Source organism: Hemiscyllium ocellatum, chromosome 48 (genome assembly GCF_020745735.1).
Source record: "Hemiscyllium ocellatum isolate sHemOce1 chromosome 48, sHemOce1.pat.X.cur, whole genome shotgun sequence".
Lineage (NCBI taxonomy): Eukaryota > Metazoa > Chordata > Chondrichthyes > Orectolobiformes > Hemiscylliidae > Hemiscyllium > Hemiscyllium ocellatum.
In genome coordinates this window covers 10,076,795-10,099,248 of record NC_083448.1, presented here as the reverse complement: position 1 = coordinate 10,099,248, position 22,454 = coordinate 10,076,795, and the positions used below count along the sequence as shown (strand labels likewise).

General features: G+C 40.7%; 1 protein-coding gene across 2 annotated transcripts in view; it reads left to right on the top strand.

The window, feature by feature from the left end:
- LOC132836841 (disintegrin and metalloproteinase domain-containing protein 9-like) overlaps positions 1-22,454 on the top strand; it is a 122,228-nt gene that overhangs the window by 90,933 nt on the left and 8,841 nt on the right. The window contains exons 18-22 of one of the 2 annotated variants that reach the window (XM_060856367.1): positions 1,414-1,519; positions 3,266-3,407; positions 6,142-6,196; positions 14,397-14,420; positions 21,176-21,234. In XM_060856367.1, the coding sequence (XP_060712350.1) occupies positions 1,414-1,519; positions 3,266-3,407; positions 6,142-6,196; positions 14,397-14,420; positions 21,176-21,234 (386 nt within the window). The remainder of the gene's footprint in view (positions 1-1,413; positions 1,520-3,265; positions 3,408-6,141; positions 6,197-14,396; positions 14,421-21,175; positions 21,235-22,454) is intronic. The other variant, XM_060856368.1, reaches the window with a different exon arrangement.

Genomic DNA, 22,454 nt, shown 5'->3' with positions numbered 1-22,454 from the left:
TATGAAATAAGAGAGAAACGCTAGAAATAATCAAGAGGTATGGCAGCTCTTTGTGAAGTGAACAAAATTAAAAATCACATAACACCAGGTTATAGTCCGACAGGTTTATTTGGAAGTACTAGATTTCGGAGTGCTGCTCCTTCATCAGGTAGCTGTGGAGCAGGATCATAAGACACAGAACTTATAGCACAAGACTACAGTGTCATGCAATTGAAAAAATATATTAACCAAACGTAAATTGCAGTTAAATCTTTCATCTTTTAGAATGGGCTGTAGGTTTCAGTTCGTTCATGTGTAAATCCCAGAACAACTTTTAAGTCACAATCTGGAGATAGCTAAAGGTTTTATAAAAAAAGTGCCATATCAGCTCAAACTATGCATTAAAGGTGTGAAGTTAGAGTCTGCTGTATTCCAATTTTGAATCAGACTGGTGCTATTTCCAAAGTAGGAATTTACAAAATGTCACATGGATTGACTGCCTAAAGATTGTGTGTTTTTTGAGCAAAATAGAATGCATCCGCAAATACAATTCTGCAAATGCAAATTCACCCCATAGACTTGTGTATATATATTATAAATAGTGTAGTGGAGTCACCTGTAGTATAACATGAACCCAAGGTCCTAGTTGAGACCATCCTCTTGGGTACCAAATTTGGCTATCAGCCTCTGCTCAGCCACTCTGTGTTGTTGCGTATCCTGAAGTCGGCCTTGGAGGATGGTTACCTGAAGATTAGAGGTCGAATGTCCCTGAACACCGAAGTATTCCCTGACTTGGAGGGAACACTCCTATCTGGCGATTGTTGCACAGTGTCCATTCATCCGTTGTTGTACTGTCTGCTTGGTCTCAACAATGTACCATGCCTTTGTAAAGTGAGAAATAACATTGAAACGAACTTTTTACACATGTGGAATCTGTAATAGTGCTCCATTATGTGAGCATATTCTAGCCTGTCCTTTTTAATTTCAAGGAGATGGGTTTCAATTAACTTTGAACCTCTCTTTCGTGATGCCATTGAGGAACTGGAGCTGGAACGAATGTATTTTGAATCCAGTTCTGAATTGGCAGTGGTTCAAAAATGACTCAGCAATGTATAATTGACAAAATTACTTTCTTTCCTTCAGAAGGATAATGGGGAAATTAAGAAGAACTGTTTCCATAATGGGTTGAGAGGGTGATGGTAAATTTGGTGAATTACTTAGAGTAGCAGCAGTCTGAAACGTTAATCTAACATCAGTCACTGGCTCTGAAGTAGCATGAAACAATCCGATTGACTCCAGTTTGTATATGTGTCTGAGCTCCTGACAGAAGAGTTTATTTTTCTTCAATAATGTCACATAACTTAGTTTTAGGAATTTTAAAGATTGTTCATTGATGACCTTGCACATACTCATCAGTGTATCTTGGTTTTTCAGGTGTGTAACAGCAATAAGAACTGTCACTGTGATAGAGGGTGGGCACCTCCAGATTGTGCAAACACTGGCTATGGAGGAAGCATTGACAGTGGACCAACATATGACGGTGCGTAGCTGAGAGCAATGTGACTGCTGTCTCGTCAGCAAGGAAGCAGGGTGATGAGTTGATACGAGACAGCAAGGGGTGAACAAGGAGGCAAACAAATCTGAATAGTGATAACAGGATTGTTAAGTAGTGTTTTAGAATTAAGTATTCTGTGAAGACTGCATTCCTTAAACATGATATATGCTATCTGGGCAAAGATGTAACATTTAAAATTTTGCACATCACACAAACATTTGAGAAAAGCACATATATCGATGATGCACTTGTTAAAATATCTGCATTTGTTTTTTTTATGGAGCTAGTTAGCTTCAGGTATCATGACTGCATGTGTAGTGAGTGTGAGCCCATTAGTAGTTGTAGGAGCAAACTCAGGCTCAAAATTATTTGCTTTTTGATGGTATGAAAAAAAAACTCAGGTGTCTGCTTAATTCATACTTCATCTACCATTTGTAATATCCATTACTGGCATTAGGCAGCTGCGGAGTGTCAAATTCCAACATGCAATGCAACAATATACCAAGCCATCTTAGCAGCATTTCCCAAACAGCTGGCCTCCAAGTTCCACACACATACATTAGAATATCCAATGAGAATCAATCATTTCAAGCCTGCTCACATTCAATTCAATCATGATTGTCTTCTGTTTCCATGCCATTTTCTGGCTCTATTTTCATATCCCTTGATATTTTCAATACCTGGGCATCAATCAATTTCTGTCTTGAATTCACTGGCACTGAATATTCCAATTAACATACTCAATGACTGAACCTTCATGGCTTTCACAGGTAGAGAATATCAAAGATTCACCACTCTCTAAATGAGTTAATTCCTTCTTGACAATTCCTGCATTGTTATTTTATAAGTTGAATTTTCACACAAGAAATGTGAATTAAGTCTCAAGAGAAAATCCTTGCACATTTCAGATTGGTATGATACAAGTTTGGATCCTATTTAGGTGCAGAATATGACTGGAATTGTAAACCTGATACTCTTAACTTTTCTCTCAAAGTTTTTCAGTGGATCTGCCAGTCCTTCAGTCCCACTGAATTCTCTGGAGAGTGTGATGTTTTTTCAGACTTCCACTGCTGGTATGTGATGGAACGAACCGTCTCCACTAGTATGTGGTTCTGGAAAAGAGTTATTTGAAGTCATTCACTGCTACCAGTCTTCCTTTGTCTTCTATCTATCACATGATTAGTGACAGAGGATACATTATTGTAGAGTGTCTACTGCAGTGGCATTTGTCTTAGATGACTGGCAAATTTAATGCATGACAGCAGTAATAAAAATATGTACATCAGATATAATGACAGTTCAGGGAATTCAACTCAATTTATCTGTTTCTTCCAAAAACTGGAGTGTAGAACTCTTCATCTCCACCTACAGACTCTGTCTGACATCAGTAGAATTGCTGAAGGCAATGTAACATGAACATCAACCGCTTCACAACCATTACTTTAATTTGCAGAGAGTAATGTTTAACAAGGTAAAGTAATATCAAGGAGCCATTGTCCCAAAAAAAAATAAGGCTGTTCACTCATTAGCGAGTGGATGGTGGTCGTTTCACCGGAGGGTCACCAAGCATCAAATAAAGCGTGAGGCTGAGAAGAACAGTCCTTCATATTAAGATCAGCCAGTGCAGAAATTGAACTTGCAGTGCTGGCATCACTAACCAGCTGTCCAGTCAACTGAGCTCAATCAATCCCCAATGTTTACTGTCTCTAATAATATTCTTTCTCTTTTCAGATAAAGATACTACACTTCGGGATGGTCTGCTGGTGTTTTTCCTCCTAGTGGCTCCTCTGATCCTTTTGGCTGTATATGTGTTTGTGAAAAGAAATGAACTCAAAAGAAGATTCTGTCGGAAGCGAAGTTCACAAACACAGAAGTAACAAATTTACTGTTTTCCAAGTTAATGCTTTTTAAAAGTTAAAAATTCTGCTGAACTTATCAAATGAAACAGTGTCACAAAGGCTCTATGATGAAATAGATTATCAGGGAGAGAAGCTCTGTGATACGTGAAGATTTCAGACAGAGACTTTTACTTGGATATCAATGCTTCTGAGTTTTGGTTTGTGAAATCAAGAGGGGCATGGATAGGGTAAATAGATAAGGTATTTTCCCTGGGTTGGGGGAATCCAGAACTAGAGGGCATAGGTTTAGGCTGAGAGAGGAAAAATTTAAAAAGGACCTAAAGGGCAACTTTTTCACGCACATGGTGGTGAGTGTCTGGATTGAGCTGCAAGAGGAAGTGGTGGAGGCTGCTACAATTGCAATATTTAACAGGCATCTGGATGGGTACATGAGTAGGAAGAATTGACAGGAAAATGGGCCAAGTGCTGGCAAAAGGGATTAGATTAATTTAGGATATCTGGTTGCCATGGATGAGATAGACCGAAGGGTCTTCATTTGTGCTGTACATCTCTATGACTACAACTGATGTGGGTGACTGTCCTTGTCCCTTATTGTGATATAAAGTGATTAGGTTCAGGGGCTTGAAGTGTTATGAATACTGCAGTAATATGTCAATTTAGTGGTTCCTGTGTTTCTGAAAGAAAATAGTTTGTTGTGTGCAGCAATTTGAGATAGTTTGGCCTGAAAGTTTACATAGAAGTTATGTTGTCAAAACTGGCAGGACAACTACCTTTGAACAGCTACAGTAATCTCTACAGATGTAATCTTACTGTACTTGGACGGACTTGAGCTTTCAAGTGAGTTTACAGATTGCCATGTCATCTTATAATTCAGGTGATGTCAGCAAACAGTCTACATCACACTGTTGAATATGATCTGTAATTTTGTTGGATCATGCTCTCAAGTAATTGTTAATCTCTTTCTGAAATCCTTCACGCTGGTGGTTCATGGACTGCTGCCACATTGCAGTTGGCAAATATTGGTTAGAGCATTGAATAATGGAGTTGGGACGTCATGTTGCAGCTGTATAGGACACTGATGAACCCACTTTTGGAATACTGCTTACGGTTAGAGTTACCCTGCGATAGGAAGGATATTAAACTGGAAAGGGTGCAGAAAAGAATTACAATGTTGTTACTGGGATTGAGGATTTGAGTCATAAGGAGACATTGGAAAGGCTGAGACTTTTTTCCCTGGAACATATGAAGTTGAGGGGTGACCTTATAAAAATTTATAAAATCATGAGGAGTATAGGTAAGGTGAATAGCTAAGGTAGGGTAGGGAGTCCAAAACTAGAGGGCATAGGTTTAAGGTGTGGAGAAAGATTTGACCTGAGAGGTAAACTTTTCACACTGAGGGTAGTGCGTATATGGAATGAACTGCCAGAGTAAGTGGTAGATGCTGGTACAGCTACATTTCAGAGACATTTGGACATGCACATGAATTAGAAAGGTTTAGAGGGACATGGGCCAAATCAGAAAAACAGACCTAGTTCAGTTTGGGAAACCTGGTTGACATGGACATGCTGGACTGAAGGGTGCTATATGACTCCATATCCCAAGTATTTTGAATCTCATCTTGCTTTCTCTGTGGCCGTGTTTGGAACAATTTTCATAAGTGAATGATACAAATAACTTGCAAAGGATTTATATTTTCTTTTTTCACTGTGACAAATGCGCATGTTTCTTTGTTACTTGGTTTTCATATTGATTTCAGTGAACCTGAACAAACGGAGTACTTGGTACTCACTTCCGAGAGAGAGTCTTCCAGAACCTCAGGCATCTCCAAATGATTTTCAGTCACCATTATAGTTTAGAGATGTAGCAATAATTGTAATGAAGGAAACACAACTTTTTTTTCTGCACAACAGGTTCCTACAAACAGAAACATGATATTGACCTAGTTTCTTTCTTGAAAGTGGTTGAAGGATACAAATTCATTGTACTTCTTAAATTTACACAATTCCTCCACTTCAGGGGGTAGATATTATCTTATTTTAATGTCTCATTTGACAATGCAGCACCTCTTTGGTACTGTACTGAAATGTCAGCCTGGATCATGAGCTCAAGCCCCTGAAATGACATTTGAACTTAAAATCTACTGAAGCCACTACAGATGCACATTAAGTTGCACTGGCTTGGACAATGAATTCACAATTTAATTGGATTTCTGGACATTAAGAGTTTTCACTGGTTTTCGATCATCCTGTTTTTAAGGCAGCAAATATGACAACAATTCACAATTTCAATTTAAACTGCCACTTAAAGTGCTCAGGAGCTGTCACTGAACCATACTTTAGTTGAGATGTAAAACGATGGACCTGTTCCCATGGAACTATTGAAAGAAAGAAAGTTGTCTTTATATTCCAGTCTGTATTCCTCCATCAGTCAACACAACTGAAAAAAAGGAAGTAACTGGCCATTACATCCTATTTCCTATTTGGATGATGTGTGCATTTCACACGTAATCAGTTGTGAAATGGTAGATATGTTAAGTTGTTACATCAATGTGCACATACTCCTTATTGTATTCTATTGACACACTAATGCATGGACATTGTTGAATTCTGATGCACATCAATTTGTAACCTTGCATTGATCATATATGGACTCTGGATGAGGAAAGATTTTTTTGTTAAAGAACATGATTGTACAGATTACTAGAAAGAAAATTGTGTTGTTTTGTCACATCTGTTCTGCTTCAATTAGGTCTGAAAACAGAGCTCAACCAAGAAATGCCTCAAGTAACTCAGCAAAAGAAGGGGTGAGTAGTGGTTCCTGAAAGTCAGTGTTTGAGCAGCAATCTAGTCCAAGTATTGCGACAAATTTTAGCAATCTCTTTACAGGCTGATAATGTTGAGAAAGATATTTGGAATTCTAGTGATTGACCAGAAGAATCACACACAAGAACATTTCAAGTTTTAAAAGTTTACAAATTAACCAAGAACCACATTGTCTGAATATTATTCATGAAATAACTTATTCTCTAAACTACATCAAAGAATCCCTCATTCAGCTTGTAAGACAATGGAAAGCCACCCCCCCTCCCAAATATGGTCATACTTAACCTTGTTCCTTGATTGGACCATGCAAAGCATTTATCAGTTGGTTTTACCCCTTTTCCAGTCAGCTGACTTCTACTTTCCCCAGCAGATTGTCACACTTGAGTGCTGAACTGGAGAACTCTCCCTCTTGAGAAAGATAGGCATATCTTCCAACATTTTTAAAGCTTTCATGAACTTGGTCTCTTAAGTTTGTATGTGAGCATCCACTGACATCCTTGCAATGTGCACAAATGAGACATGCTGCCCCTATCTCTCTGCTCTTTTCATTCCTCTCTCTCAGATTGTTAGAATCTGATCCTGTCTGTGAGTTTCAGAAAGTTAGTTCAGGGAAACGTGCAACTCAGTCTTTCCAGTGGGCCATACCCTTTTCAGAAACCAAACCTATGATAATGTGAAACAAGTGGGCCTTGCATCGAGGTGGAAATGCTAGTTAGCTCCCCTGTAGACTTCCCTGTAGAATCTATCTTGGAAGTAAACAGACAAGTCGTTACACATTATGTTTAATGTTTCACTACTCACAAAACCAGACATTGCTTACATCACCCAGGGACATATAGACTGTCAGTCTATCTATTGTCAACATAACCACTCACGTGTGGCTATCTTCAGCTCTCTTTCCCTAAAACGTGGATATCGTTTACCTTGTCAGTAGAATTCAAAACAGCCTAAATTCAAGACTCATTGACAAAACACAAAAATCTTGCCAACTTAATATTTGTAGCAATGCCTAAAAGTCCATGTTAATTCACAACAGTGGTTTCCCTCTGAGATGAGAAGCAAGGCTTGCCGAGTTAATGTATTTTTCTATCTGTTTCCTCATTCAGTGTGTTTTTGTTGATAATACAGATGTCAATAAGTGCAAGTCTGCAATTTGCACTTGGCTTTGTTATCATAAGACATCGGAGTTAAAATTATGCCATTTGGCATTCAAGTCTGCTTCACCATTGATCACCGCTGATTGATAGGCTTTCCAACCCCAATTTCCTGCTTTCTTCCCATCACCTTTGATCTCCTTGGCAATCAAGAACTTATCTATCTTTGTTTTAAATATATTCAATGACCAGGCATCCACAGCCTTCAGTGGCAATGAATTCCATAGATTCATCACTCTCTGGTTAAACAAGTTTCTCCTTATCTCCATTCTCAGAAATCTTCTCTTTACTTGAATGCTATGCCCTCTGGTCCTCAACTCTCCTGCCAGTGGAAATATCTTCCCAATGTCCACTCTGTCCAGGCCATTCAGTATTCTGAAACTTTGAATTAGATCCCCCTTTATCCTTCTAAACTCCATTGTGTCATCCGAATCCTCAAACGTTCCTCATATGTTAAGCCTTTCATTCTTTAGATCATTCTTGTGAACCTCCTCTTGACCAGTTCCAGGGCCAATACATCTTTCCTGCATTTAGAGTATTGCTCACAATACTCTAAATGCAATCTGACCAGAGCCTCAATAGCAAAAGCCTTAGACGTACATCCCTGCTTTAATATTCCAGTCCTCTCAAGTGGCTTCATAACAACTCAACTTGCAATCCTCTGGGACCCTCCCTGACTCCAGTGATACCTAAAAGGTAAATACCAAAGCCACCATTATCTCTTCACCTGTCTCCTTCAGAACTCTCAGCGTGTAGCCCATCTGGTCAGATGATTTATCCACTTTCAGACTTTTCAGTTTTTCTTGCAACTTCTCCTTGGTGATGTGTACCATACTCATCTCTGCTCACCAACTTCCCCCCCACCCCCCCAACCACTCTCTTGAATCTTTAGGATATAAGTCGATTCTTCCACTGTGGAGACTGGCACACAGTACTTATTCAGTCCCTCAGCTATTTCTTTGTTCCCCATCACTACTTCTCCAGCATTATTTTCCAGTGGCCCAAGGTCCACTTTTGACTTCCCCACTTTTAATATCGAAAGAAACTCTTGCAATCTTTCCTCATATTTACCAGCTAGATGACCCTCATATGGAATCTTCTCCTTCCTTATATTTTTCTTCATTGTCCTCTCTTGGACTTTGTAGGCTTTCCAATCTTCTGGTTTCCCCCCCTACCCTTCACCAGAGTACATGCTTTCTCTTTTGCTTTTATGCTAACCCTGATTTCCCTGGTAAGCCATGGTTGCCTCATCCTCCCTTTAATATGCTGTGTTTCCCTTGGTATCAATTTTTGTTGTGTCTCTCAAATTAATTCAAGAAACTTGTGCCATTGCTGTTCCACTGCCTTTCCTGCTGGGCTCCCCTCCCAGATGATTATAGTCAGCTCGTCCCTCGTGCCTCTGTAGTTGTCTTTGTTCAACTGTACTACCATTATTGAATTGAATTGAATTTATTTTCACGTGTACTGAGGCACAGTGCAAAGTTTTGTTTTGCAAGCAACACAGGCAAATCACATAGTTAAGTAGCAAAGATAGTAAATAATAGATAAACAGCGGCAAAAACAAAAACACAAGTACAGGTGAGAGTTTGTGAGTCCATTCAGTATTCTAACAATAGTAGGGTAAAAACTGTTATGAAACCGGCTTGTGTGTGTGTTCAGGCTTCTGTACCTTTTCCTTGATGGTAGAGGTAGTAGAAAAACATTGCTAGGGTGGGATGGATCTTTGAGAATGCTGCCAGCCTTTCCTTGACAGTGGGCCTGGTAGATGGATTCTACAGATGGAAGGTTGACTTTTGTGATTGTCCAGGCCAAGTTCACCACTCTGTGTTACTATTTCCGATGTTGAATGGTCCAGTTGCCACACCTGGTAGTGATACATCCAGACTAAATGCTCTTGATGGCGCTCCTATAAAAGTTGGCAAGGGTATTTACCGTCATGCCAAATTTCCTCAGCTGCCTGAGGAAGAAGAGATATTGTTGGGCCTCTGTAACCAGTACGTCTACAGGAAGAGTCCAAGAAAGCTTTTTGTGGATGACCGCTCTTAGGAGTTTGACACACTCCACTTGTTCCACCTCTCTGCTGCTAAAGTGCAGGGGGGCATGAGGAACATCCCGCCAAAAATCAATTATGAGTTCCTTGGTTTTGCCAGCATTGAGAGCTAGGTCGTTGTCAGTGCACAATTTTTTCCAGGTCTTCCTCTCCCATCTGGAATCTGTTTCGTCGCCGTCTGAGATTTGACCAACTGTAGTGGTGTCGTCAGCAAACTTGTAAATGGCATTAGTCTGGTATTGGGCGACACAGTCATAGGTATGCAGTGAGTACAGTAGGGGGTTGAGTACGCACTCCTGGGGGGCTGCAGTGTTGAGTATTAGTGAGGATGAAATATTGTCCCTAATCTTCACTGATTGTGGCCTGTGCCTCAGGAAACTGAGGATCCAGTTGCAGAGAGTGGGGCTTAGTCCGAGATCACTAAGTTTAGTAATCAGTCTCGAAGGGATAATAGTGTTGAAGGCTGAGCTGTAGTCAATGAGTAGGATTCTTAGGTAGCTGTTCTTGGTATCAATACGTTCTAGAGAGGAATGGTTCTGTTGGTCCGATAGGCAAATCGCGAGTGCGTCAAGAGTAGTGGGGAGGCTGGAGTTGATTAATGCCATGACCATTATGTTGGATTCTATCTTCTCCCTCTTCAACTGCAGAGTAAATTCCATCATATTATGCTCACTGCTTCCTCAGGGTCCCTTCATCTTAAGCTCCCTTATCAAGTCTGCCTCATTGTACAACAGTAAATCCAGAATTGCCTGTTGCCTTGTGAGCTCCACCACAAGCTGCTCCAAAAAGCGATCTCGTAGACATTCCACACATTCCTTTTCTTGGGATCCATTCCTGACCTGGTTTTCTCAGTGCACCTGCATATTGGAATCCCCCATGCTTACTGTGACCTTGCCTTTCTTACATGCCTTTTCTATCTTTTGGTGTATCTTATGCGCCAAATCATGACTCCTGTTTGGAGGTCTGTAGATAACTCCCATTATGGTTTTCTTATTTTTGCAGTTTCTCAACTCTACCCACACAGATTCTACATTATCTGACTCTATTTTGTTTATTGCGATTGATTTAATTTAGTTTTTTACTAACAAGGCAATCCCACCTCCTCTGCCTACCTGCCTGTATTTTCAATTAGGATGTTTAGCTCCCAGCCCTGATCCTCTTGCAGCTGCATCTCCATGATGCCCACCACATCATACTTGCCAATTTCGATCTGCACCACAAGCTCATTTACTTTATTTCTTTTTCTGTGTGCATTCAAATATTCAGGCTTTACTCAGACTTTAAGTCCTGTATCGACCGTCCCCCTTCTCATTGTTATTTGTTTATCCTGTGTAGTTGAAGTTTGATTCCTAACCCTTTCCAAAACACACTGTACTATTTTGTGTGTTGGAGACTTTAATAATCTCTCCTGAGTTATCCTTCCTTTTCATATTTTTCAATGCAGTTAAATAAACTTCCACAGATATTAACTTGCAGCTCTGCTTCCCATTGGCCATTATACATTAGACGTCTTGCAGCTTCACCACCAACACCAGCACCCCCGGCCCCAATCCACGATCCCCGTGCGACTTCCAAGTTTAAAGTCCTGTTGTCCACCCTATTTACCTTTTTCACTCGAATACTGGTCCCAGCTTACTTCAGGTGGAGGCTGTTCTAATGGTACATATCTCTCCTGTTCCAATACTGATACCAGTGCCCCATGAAAAGGAAATCCTCTTTTTTGCACCACTCTTTTAGCTACATGTTTATTTCCCTTATTCTCATGTCCTTATGCCCATTTGCATTTGGCTCAAGCAGTAATCCGGACATCATAACCCTTGAGTTCCTGTTCTTTAATTTGATTCCTAGTTCCTGATAATCCCGAAACAGGTCCTCTTTCCTAGCCTTGATAATGTTGTTTGTCCTGATGTGGACTACAACAACTGGATCCTCCCCTTCCCTCTCCAGTATCCTTTCAAGCCGGTCATAGATGTCCTACACCCTGGCCCCGGGCAGGCAACAGACCAGTTAGCAACTGAACTAAAGATTGACTTTAGACTGTACATGTAGCTGATTCCGACAGGCAATCGATTGTCCCCCCTCCATCTGTTATTTTTTCAATTTTATGACAACGATTCATTTTGGATTTTTCTTGTTATTAGCCATTCTGAGGATGTGAGCATCTCAGTTAACATTCATTTTGCCTGTTTGCCTTTGAGAAGTTGGTGGTGCAGTGCCTTCTTGAACCACTCAGGCCTTGGGTGCCACTGCACCATGAATTGTTTCAGCTCTTCGGAAATATTTACCATCCGAGACAAACTGTATAATATTTCAACATTAAATTTCATCACACAGCACCTGTTTATACATGTTTTGAAAGTCCCAAAATAGTGGGCAGTAATCATCTGTGATTTTCGTCAGATGAACCACCCCTTACATTGAGTACAAAAGATGGAGATATCATTTATTCATCCATTAAGTGAGCATCAGGCCTTAGCATTTCCAAGTAAGGAACTTAGTGTCTGCTTCAAGCTTTAATTACAATTACAGATTCATAGAATTGTGATGGGGTAGAAGGAGGCCCTTTAGTTCATTGTGCCTGCATGGCTCTTCAAATGAGCATCCTTCCTGAGTGCCAGTCTCTTGCTTTCTCGCCACATCCTTACACACTATCTCCATCTCAATAATCATCCAATGCCCTCTTAAAGCCTTAGTTGAACCTTTCTCCACCACACTTTCAAGTAGTCCATTCTCTTCATTAGCTACTTGCTGAATGAAATAACTTTTTCTCACATCACTCTTGCTTCTTTTGCACATCACTTCAAATCAATATTCTCTCATTTTTGATTTTTTTACAGGAGGAAAGAGCTTTTTCCTAACCACTCTATCCAACTCATGGTTTCTCTCAGGAAGAACATCCTAACTTTATTCCATTTGTTCTCATAACTGAAGTTTCTCATTCCTGGTACCATTCAAGTAAATCACTTTCTCACGGAGTCATAGAATGTACAGCACAGACCCTTCAGTCCAACTTGTCCATGCTGACCAGATATCCGAGCCTCACCTAGTCCCATTTGGCAGCACTTGGTCCATATTCTTCTAAACCCTTCCTATTCATATACCCATCCAGATGCCTTTTAAATGATGGAATTATACCAGCCTCCACCAGTTCCTCTGGCAGCTCATTCCATGCAAGTACCACCCTCTGCATGAAAAAGTCGCCCCTTTGGTCCCTATTATATCTTGCCCCTCTCACCCGAAACCTATGCCCTCTCGTTCTGGACTCTTCCACCCCAGGGAAAAGACCTTGTCTACTTACCCCATCCATGCCCCTCATGATTTTATAAACCTCGATGAGGTCACCCCTCGGCCTCTGATGCTCCAGGGAAAACAGCCCCAGCCTATTCAGCCTCTCCCGATAGCTCAAACCCTCCAACCCTGGCAACATCCTTGTTAATCTTTCCTGAACCCTTTCAAGTTTCACAACATCCTTCTGATAGGAAGGAGATCAGAATTGCACACAATATTCCAAAAGTGACCTAACCAACGTCCTGTGTAGCAGCAACATGACACCCCAACTCCTATACGCAATGCTCTGACTAATAAAGGAAACATACCAAAAACCTTCTTCACTATCCTATGTGTGACAAAGATTCAAAGAACTATGAACCTGCATTCCAAGGTCTTTTTGTTCAGCAACACTTCCCAGGACCTTATCGTTAAGTGAAAGTCCTGCTTTGATTAGCTTTTACAAAATGAAGCACCTCACATTTATCTAAATTAAACACCATCTACCACTCCTCAGTCCATTGGCCCATCTGATCAAGATCCTGTTGTACTCTGCGGTAACCTTCTTTACTGGAGAAAGTGAGATCTGCAGATGCTGGAGATCAGAGCTGAAAATGTGTTGCTGGAAAAGCACAGCAGGTCAGGCAGCATCCAAAGAACAGGAAATTCGATGTTTAGGGCATAAGCCCTTCATTATGCCCGAAAAGTCGAATTTCCTGTTCCTTGGATGCTGCCTGACCTAACCTTCTTTACTGTCCACTACACTTGCAATTTTCTTGCACTCTTTCCAATATATACACATCTTCGCTTTTTAATCAAACCAATGTTTTCCATGTGACTTCTAATTCTATCCCAAATCATTGTGCCTGTTAATTCACCTAGAGGATGGTGGGAATGTGGAAATCACGATCTGTAAGGGTGGTAGAGGCAGAAACTCTCATAACATTTAACAAGTATTTCCACGTACACGTGAGATGCCAGGACATACAAGGTTATGGCCCAAATCCTAGAAAATGGTATTAGAATAGTTGGGCGGTTGTTTTTGATTGGCACAGGGCCGAGGGTTCAATTTCTGTGCTTTCGACCTCTGTGACTCTTTAAGTCCCCCCTTGAAGTTGATGGGATTAACCATCCAAGCTTTCTTCAACAAACTGTAATGGTTGCAGTCCTCCAATCCTCTGGCACCTCCCCGAAGCCCAAGAAAGTCTGAAAGATTATGGCTAGCACCCTAGCAATTTTAACTCACTTGCTTCAGAAACTTTGGATACATCTCATCCAGTTCAGGTGGCTTGTCAACTTTAAGTGCTGACAGTTTGTCCAAGACTTGTTTGTTTTGAATCATCGAATAATAGAGTTTGTTCCTTTGTCATCATGAGCTGGGCAGCATCCTCCTCTTTTAAAAAGACAGATGAAATGTATTCACTAGACACCTTTGCCATGCCCACTGTCTTCATGTGTAATGAAGTCTGTTGCCCAATATATGGAACTCCATGGACTTAATATTTCAGGCACAAGGAATTAGTCTTCCAATCAACAGACTGTCAAAATTGGAATTTCTGAATTTAATCAACATTGCAATTTAAGTGTCAGAAAGGATAAAGAGAATGAGGCAAAGCTAACCTCTGCCAAAGCATAGCATCAAAATTTAGGTTTGGTGGCCCATCTTGTAGACACATCAGTAATGTTTTTTTTTTATTTTCAACACACCAGGTCAACTTATTGACAAGTCAACAGGTAATTGAACTTACTGAAACTTCAGGGATAAGCATTTCTTTGAGTTGGTATTCTGTTTTTGCAGTCAAGAAACGTTCTGGAAGCAATATGGTGATTTCTCTTAAACACAATTCACAAAGCTCCTTTGCATTTCTGCACAATTGAAAGCCTGCTTCAAAATCAGCTGGCAAAAAAACACAGTAAAACTCAGCTACTATTCATGTTAAAGGACACGTGAAACATCTTTCATTGATGTAATGTCCTATTTCTTGATTGTGACACTGAATATTGAACATTATTACAATTTTTGTTCAATTCATCGTGACTAGATCTTTGGAAATATTGAAGTAATTTGTATGACCAAGAAGTGCCAATAAGATACATGCATCCAGAGAGCTTTGTGCTTTGTGAGAAAGCTGTGATACTGGTTCTGCATGCAGCATGGCAAATTATGGGACAGCTCCGATTCTAATCTCTTGTGAACAATATGCAATTACTAACTAGTAATGAACTAATCTTTGCAGCCACAATATTTCTTCTTGTGTGTAAGTATACTACTTGCCATATGTATATGGTATTGTTTTGACCAGGGAGTAATGTAAAAGCCAATAACTTTGGCAAGTTAAGGAAAACTTTAGAATGAGGCTCACAAGAGGAATTCTATCTTACTATCATACGCACTCCCTTTCCAGCTTTCACAGCCAGATATTAAACCTGTTTGTTTCAGAAACCTCTCCACTCTTATATTTATACTTAAAAATTGAATTGTTTTCATCAATCAAAGCCTATTTAGAGTATGCATTTGGTTTGTGCCTGTGATTTCACGCAACAGACAAATAATCTGCACAGATAAAACAGCATTTCTTGATGTTTCAACACATGCCTGTTAAGGTTAGTCTTAAAGTTGAAATGATATAATTCTGACTTTTCCAATGACTCATTTGGCTGAAAATTTGATTCCTGGCCTGTACGGAACGGGTTGATGTCAGTTTGAGTGGTAAATAAGACTGATGTGGTTGATTTCAGTGCATCTGTTGTAGTTTAGGGAAAGTTGGATCTTTGCTCAGGATGGCCACTTGGTGCTGGAAAATTTGCATGTGTGAAAAAAACTGGGCCAGACTTGCAGTCTTGAACATGGTTTCCCATGTTACACCCCATTGGGCATGCAAGTTCTAAAATGCTGGTCGTCTGACCTATGATTTCCAGGTGAGTTTGTTCTGTTAGCAGTTAAATATTTTCTGCTATTTTGTCCCATGAGCATGTTGTGGGTCGGGAGGTTTGCTTCATTCATAGACAAGTTTTAAATCATAACATTAAGAACCACCTAAACATTTCCATTTCATACGTAAATGGATTTTTACTTTACATGGGCCAGACTGCATCACATTTTGTAATTGAGTAGGTAGTCAAAGCGTGTCTGAACATACGACATAGGAACAGAAGTAAAACCTTTCAGCCCCTTAGTGCTGTTCTGCCATTCAGTAAGATGATGATGAATTTGTACATGTTTTGAACTTCACATTCTGATCTACCCTCATGTACGAGAAATGAAAATTGGGCTAATGTATGAAGGGCTGACTGTTCCTGAATCTGCACCATGGCTCAGGTTTACTGGGTCATTTCATTATTTTGAGTGGCTGGCTTAAAACATAATTTCGATGCAATGTAGGGAGGATAATTAGACAAATTTAATCATTTATGTGTCACCTATGTCACTCGATATTTTTCTCTGCTCTGTAACCACTTTTGTTCCAGTCACTCATGATGAAAATCTCTCCCAGTGTCTTTAGAGAAAGGTCATAAAGGAGAGAAATTGTGCAACAAAACAATTCAAGTTCATAATTGAGATGCATTTTTTAATGTGAGTGTTGTAGTGATAATTTATCAGACCTTCATCTTGAATATCCATTGTTTCTTTTTGACCTTTGCTACCTTCAAATTTTCAAATAAGAAGTGACCTGAGAAAAAGACTGTATTGAGGTAGTGCCTTTACCTCATCAGGCCATCCCAAAGTCCTCAACGGTTAACTGAGTACATTGAAAACTACATCATTTATTACGTCTGGATATGCAACAGCCAGTTTCTGTACGGCCATGTTCAACAAACAAAATGTGATCATGATCACATTATCTTGTTTGGTGATGTCGATCGAGGACTCTGCATTGTCTGACAGGGTGAACTTCCCTTCTGTCCTTGAAAATAGTACCATGAGAGGGCAATGGGGACTGATGAAGGTCCCAACCCAAAATATCCTGCTGTTCTGATGCTGCCTGACCTCCTGTGTCTTTCCAGCTCTACATTTTCTGGCAGATCTGGATGTTTCTTTAACACTGGAATTGAAATAGGTCACTGGTGCATTTTGCCTTGTTCATTGTTAAGTCTGCTCCAATGTGAAGTGACCAACGTCTATCCATGTTCTCACTGTATAAAGTCATGGAGTACTATAGCACAGAAATGGACCCTTCAGTCCAACTTGTCCCAGCCAATCACCTGTCCTAAATTGATCTAGGATCTGGATTAGTGGTGCTGGAAGAGTACAACAGTTCAGGCAGCATCTAAGGAGCAGCAAAATCGACGTTTCGGGCAAAAGCCCTTCATCAGGAATAAAGGCAGAGAGCCTGAAGTGTGGAGAGATAAGCTAGAGGAGGGTGGGGGTGGGGAGAAAGTAGCATAGAGTACAATAGGTGAGTGGGGGAGGGGATGAAGGTGATAGGATAGGGAGGAGAGGGTGGAGTGGATAGGTGGAAAAGGAGATAGGACAAGTCATGGGTACAGTGCTGAGCTGGAAGTTTGGAACTAGGGTGAGGTGAGGAAGGGGAAATATGGAAACTGTTGAAGTCCACATTGGCCTGGGGTTGAAGTGTTCCAAGACGGAAGATGAGGCATTCTTCCTCTAGGCGTCTGTGGTGAGGGAGCAGCGGTGAAGGAGGCCCAGGACCTCCATGTCCTCGGCAGAGTGGGAGGGGGAGTTGAAATGTTGGGCCATGGGGCGGTGTGGTTGATTGGTGCGGGTGTCCCGGAGATGTTCCCTAAAGCGCTCTGCTAGGAGGCGCCCAGTTTCCCCAATGTAGAGGAGACCACATCGGGAGCAACGGATACAATAAATGATATTAGTGGATGTGCAGGTAAAACTTTGATGGATGTGGAAGGCTCTTTTAGGGCCTTGGATAGAGGTGAGGGAGGAGTTGTGGGTGCAGGTTTTATAGTTCCTGCGATGGCAGAGGAAGGTGCCAGGATGGGAGGGTGGGTTGTATGGGGGCGTGGACCTGACCAGGTAGTCACAGAGGGAACGGTCTTTGCGGAAGGCGGAAAAGAGTGGGGAGGGAAATATATCTCTGGTGGTGGGATCTTTTTGGAGGTGGCGGAAATGTCGGCGGATGATTTGGTTTATGCAAAGTTTGGTGGGGTGGAAGGTGAGCACACCAGGGGCATTCTGTCCTTGTTACGGTTGGAGGGGTGGAGTCTGAGTACGGAGGTGTGGGATGTGGACGAGATGCTTTGGAGGGCATCTTTAACCACATGGGAAGGGAAATTGCGGTCTCTAAAGAAGGAGGCCATCTGGTGTGTTCTGTGGTGGAACTGGTCCTCCTGGGAGCAGATACGGTGGAGGCAGAGGAATTGGGAATAAGGGATGGTATTTTTGCAAGAGGTAGGGTGGGAAGAGGTGTAATCCAGGTAGCTGTGGGAGTCGGTGGGTTTGTAAAAAATGTCAGTGTCAAGTCGGTTGTCATTAATGGAGATGGAGAGGTCCAGGAAGGGGAAGGAGGTGTCAGAGATGGTCCAGTAAATTTAAGGTCAGGGTGGAATGTGTTGGCAAAGTTGATGAATTGCTCAGCCTTCTTGCGGGAGCATGAGGTAGCGCCAATGCAGTCATCAATGTAGCGGGGGGAGAGGTGGGGAGTGGTGCCGGTGTAATTACGGAAGATCAACTGTTCTACGTAGCCAACAAAGAGACAGGCATAGCTGGGGCCCATACGTGTGCCCATGGCTACCCCTTTGGTCTGGAGGAAGTGGGAGGATTCGAAGGAGAAATTGTTAAGGGTGAGGACCAGTTCGGCTAAACAAATGAGAGTGTCGGTGGAAGGGTACTGTTGGGGACGTCTGGAGAGGAAAAATCGGAGGGCTTGGAGGCCCTGGTCATGGCGGATGGAGGTGTAGAGGGATTGGATATCCGTGGTGAGGATGAGGCGTTGGGGTCCGGGGAACCGGAAGTCTTGGAGGAGGTGGAGGGCGTGGGTGGTGTCTCAAACATATGTGGGGAGTCCATGGTGAAGAGGAGGCGTTGAGGTCAGGGGAAACGGAAGTCTTGGAGGAGGTAGAGGGCATGGGTGGTGTCTCGAACGTATGTGGGGAGTTCCATGGTGAATATGATCCAATCCCTCGACATCTCCATCCGCCATGACCAGGGCCTCCAAGTCCTCCATTTTTTCGTCTCCAGATGTCCCATATAGGGGTATAATTTTATATGTCCGATATATGAATATTTTCTGTATTTAGAAATTGCTGCTTTATGTTGTCTCAATTGCATACAAATGAACTTCTGAACTGATTTTGGAATGAACTTGCTCGCAACCCGTGGACTGCTTGTAATATGGAATAAAATGCTGGTTTTATGGAAACCATGTAACCACTGTTGATTTTATGAAACATCCATCCAGTTCATTAATGTTCTTTAGGAAGGAAAATCTGCCATCCTTACCTGGTCTGGCCTTCACCTAACTCCAGACCCACAGCAATCTGGTTAACTCTTATCTGCCCTTCAGGCAGTTAGGGATGGAAAATAAATGCTGGGCTAGTCAATGACATGCACATCCCATGAACAAATTTTAAAAAGCTTGAGCACTGGCCCTCATCCAGCCACACTTTGGTAATATGTTCATTGCCATTTCAATTTAGTATGATGACTGACTGCTAAAACTGACATCCGCTTTCAAAACGTATCCTGGCTTCATTCTTCTTTCTTCCACTAAAAGCCAATGAACAGCAAAAATGTTCATGACTGTAGATGTATCATCTTTTTTAGTGAGTTTGCAAAGGTGTTTTCATTTTTTTTTCATTCTGGTTTGATCTGGGCAGGTTAACTGACTTCTGTTTTAATAGCTTGTATTTTGTACAAAAGCCTTGAAGTATATTCTTACTCAGCATTTGAAATAGCTGCAATACATTTCCAAAGTCAACTTCTGGTACAAAGTAGCATCTGTGTCATTGTAAGAATGCATTGTTTGTTGATTGAGAACCATAATTTCATTCTACTCACACTAAGGCTGAGTGGATACCATTTGTTTAACTCAACAGTTGTGGGAAAACTAAGCAGAAATAGCAGCAGAAAGAAAGGTTGACTTGGATGCAATTGACCGATGAACCCATTTATTTCCATGAACCACCTTGGTGAATATTTTGAATGGATTGAATTGCTCTACCCACAAACCATGCTTTAACTCAGTAAATCCTAATCCAAGAATAGAATGTTAATTTAATGTAACAAGTGATAAAACACCAACAAATCTCCCAGCAAGTAGCTAAAGTAATTTCCTGTGATTTTATTTGGAGAAATGGTAAATTGAATCTTTAATTCACATCCATGCCACCAAGTGTCCACATGAAACATTACTTTAGTCTTTTGTGAAATGAACTCATGTGGACATGATATTGCCATCACAACCTGAGATGGGACTTGTACCCAGTCCTGCTGGCCCAGAGAAATGATCACTACTACTGCACCAAATGATCCTCACTTTAGTTTTAAGAGGCAACAAAAATCCCACGAGCTGAACTGAGGAAATTGGTTATTTATCAGCGCATTTCATCAGGACGGGATTAATCTCATTGTTTCACAGAGCATAGAAACAGAGGTTGTGTATAAGCCCCAGAAATTACTGCGTGACACAACTGATGGGCTAAATAATTGAAATAATGATTGGCAATCACAATGATGTAAATCTCCACGAAACTCTGTGTCCAGGCTTCAGATGGTATGTACAAGAACACCATTAACACTATTCTACTTGGAGGAGGATTGGGAGAAAATAATTAAGAAAAATGTATTTTGCAGGCCAGATAATATGTAACTGCCCCCTTCATCTCTGCAATAGTAAGATTCAGTCCACTCCATATTGACTGTTAAATGCCATTCTTGCTGAAGTCAATTTCAAATAGGAAATGATAACCCCCAACTCATTTGTCAGGGGCTGAAGTGCACAGGACATAAATCACCCCAGGGTTAAACTAAATGAACAGTTTTATTCACAGTCCAGAAGGTTAGTTTGTATTGCACTTGGGTGGGACCACCTACACAAGACCAAGCCCAGCTTTTTTTTGTAATTTTGAGGGCAGGTTGATTAAGAAATCATTGCTGTGTATCTGGATATGCTGTGCCTGGCCAGGTTGTGCACAATTACAAGAATGATTACAAACAATGCAGGAAAAAATGTTCAGTTGTACGTGATACCATTACTTTAAGAGGATGGAAAAATGCAATCAAAAAAGACCATACCTTTTAGATTCTGAGGCTTTCAAATCAACCCAAAAGTTGTGATCATGTCTCAATAAAAAGGAAGCTTTTGTTTTTAGCATTCAGATTTGTGGATATTTGTTTTGGATTCAGTTTCACATTTTTGTGTTGTTTAAAAAGATTTGCAATATAAGTGAACATTTCACAACACCCTTGTTTACAATTTTTGGCACATAAAACTGACTATCTGGAAAATACTTGGGGACATACAATGCTGCTTTGAATAACATAACTGCAACTTATGTACCTTTTTGTTTTAAATCAGGTTGTTCAGACAACAAGTACCACAGTGCCAACATATGTTGTTAGACCATCACCAGCAAGGTATTTATATTCCCAATTTTGAACTGTACATGATCATTATTGACAATTATTGTTTACCTCCCAGTTTCCAGTAGTCATTTGTGCTGTTACACCTTAACTTAACATGCTGAAAGAAGAAAGTTGCATTTATATACTTTTCTTGACTCCAGACCTTATAAAACCTTTCACAGCCAATGAAGAACATTTGTAGTATCTATGTACATAGTTATTGCTTTGAAATGCTACAGTTGATCTCTAAACACATCAAGATTTCAGAAATATGAATGAGGAAAACTGATAATGGAGAAGGCTATTTCAGCAATGAGGCAAGATAATTCATAAAGACACCAGTGCTGCTTTCAGACATCAGGGAAACATGCAAACATTTAAATACATCTGTTTCTTAAGTTTTAAATACAGGTGTTTTTCATGTTGTGGATAGTAGTCCAGGTTAAGCATTACTAAGAGAGTGATTGAAGTGACACTTTTTTGATTTATTTTTGTGTGTACTGTTTAAACATTCTGTTATCAATTGAGATCAGTTCAAAGATTTTACACCAATTACTTTTCATAAGCCAAGTTTCTGGTTACAGCTTGTGGCAAAACTGCTCCTTTAACAAGGTTATGCTGTCCTTGGCTTTTTTCTTGTTTAGAGAGGTCGTAAATACACAGACTCTGAAAGGTCTGGTGTTAAAAGATTTTAGGGCCAATTTGATAATAGTTAACAGGTACTGCCTCAGGCAGAGACTTTCAAGTTAAAAAAACACTTGTACAATGAAAGGGGAGTGACCAGTTCTCCCAGCTCAGCTTTTCCTTGGTTTGCTTTGGTTTTTAGCAGTAGTGGGTGGAAAAGCTGTTGGACCCAAAGAATCAGATCCAGGCTGGTACTCTCTCTGTGACTTCAATCCTGTAAAAACTTGTGTTTGATTTTACCTTTTGTGCCAAGGTGTCTTTGTGGGGATTGTTGCAAGTACTTAGAACAGCATCATTAAGTTTGGATGATCAGTTGGGTTTTCAGAGAGGTTAAGTTATTCGGTGTTCTGTTTTCTGTTGTTTGTGTGTACTCAGGTTTTTATTTTGCAAGATTACTATTTTGTTTAAAATGAAGTGGTTTGACCAGTGGCATTTCTCCTGGAATATCCACTTTACACCTGCTTAAAACAACTAGCAAAGTTAGGATCTGGGCTACATTCTTTATGTTTTGAGGGATCTGGCCTGGTCCATAACAAGTTCCTTTACTC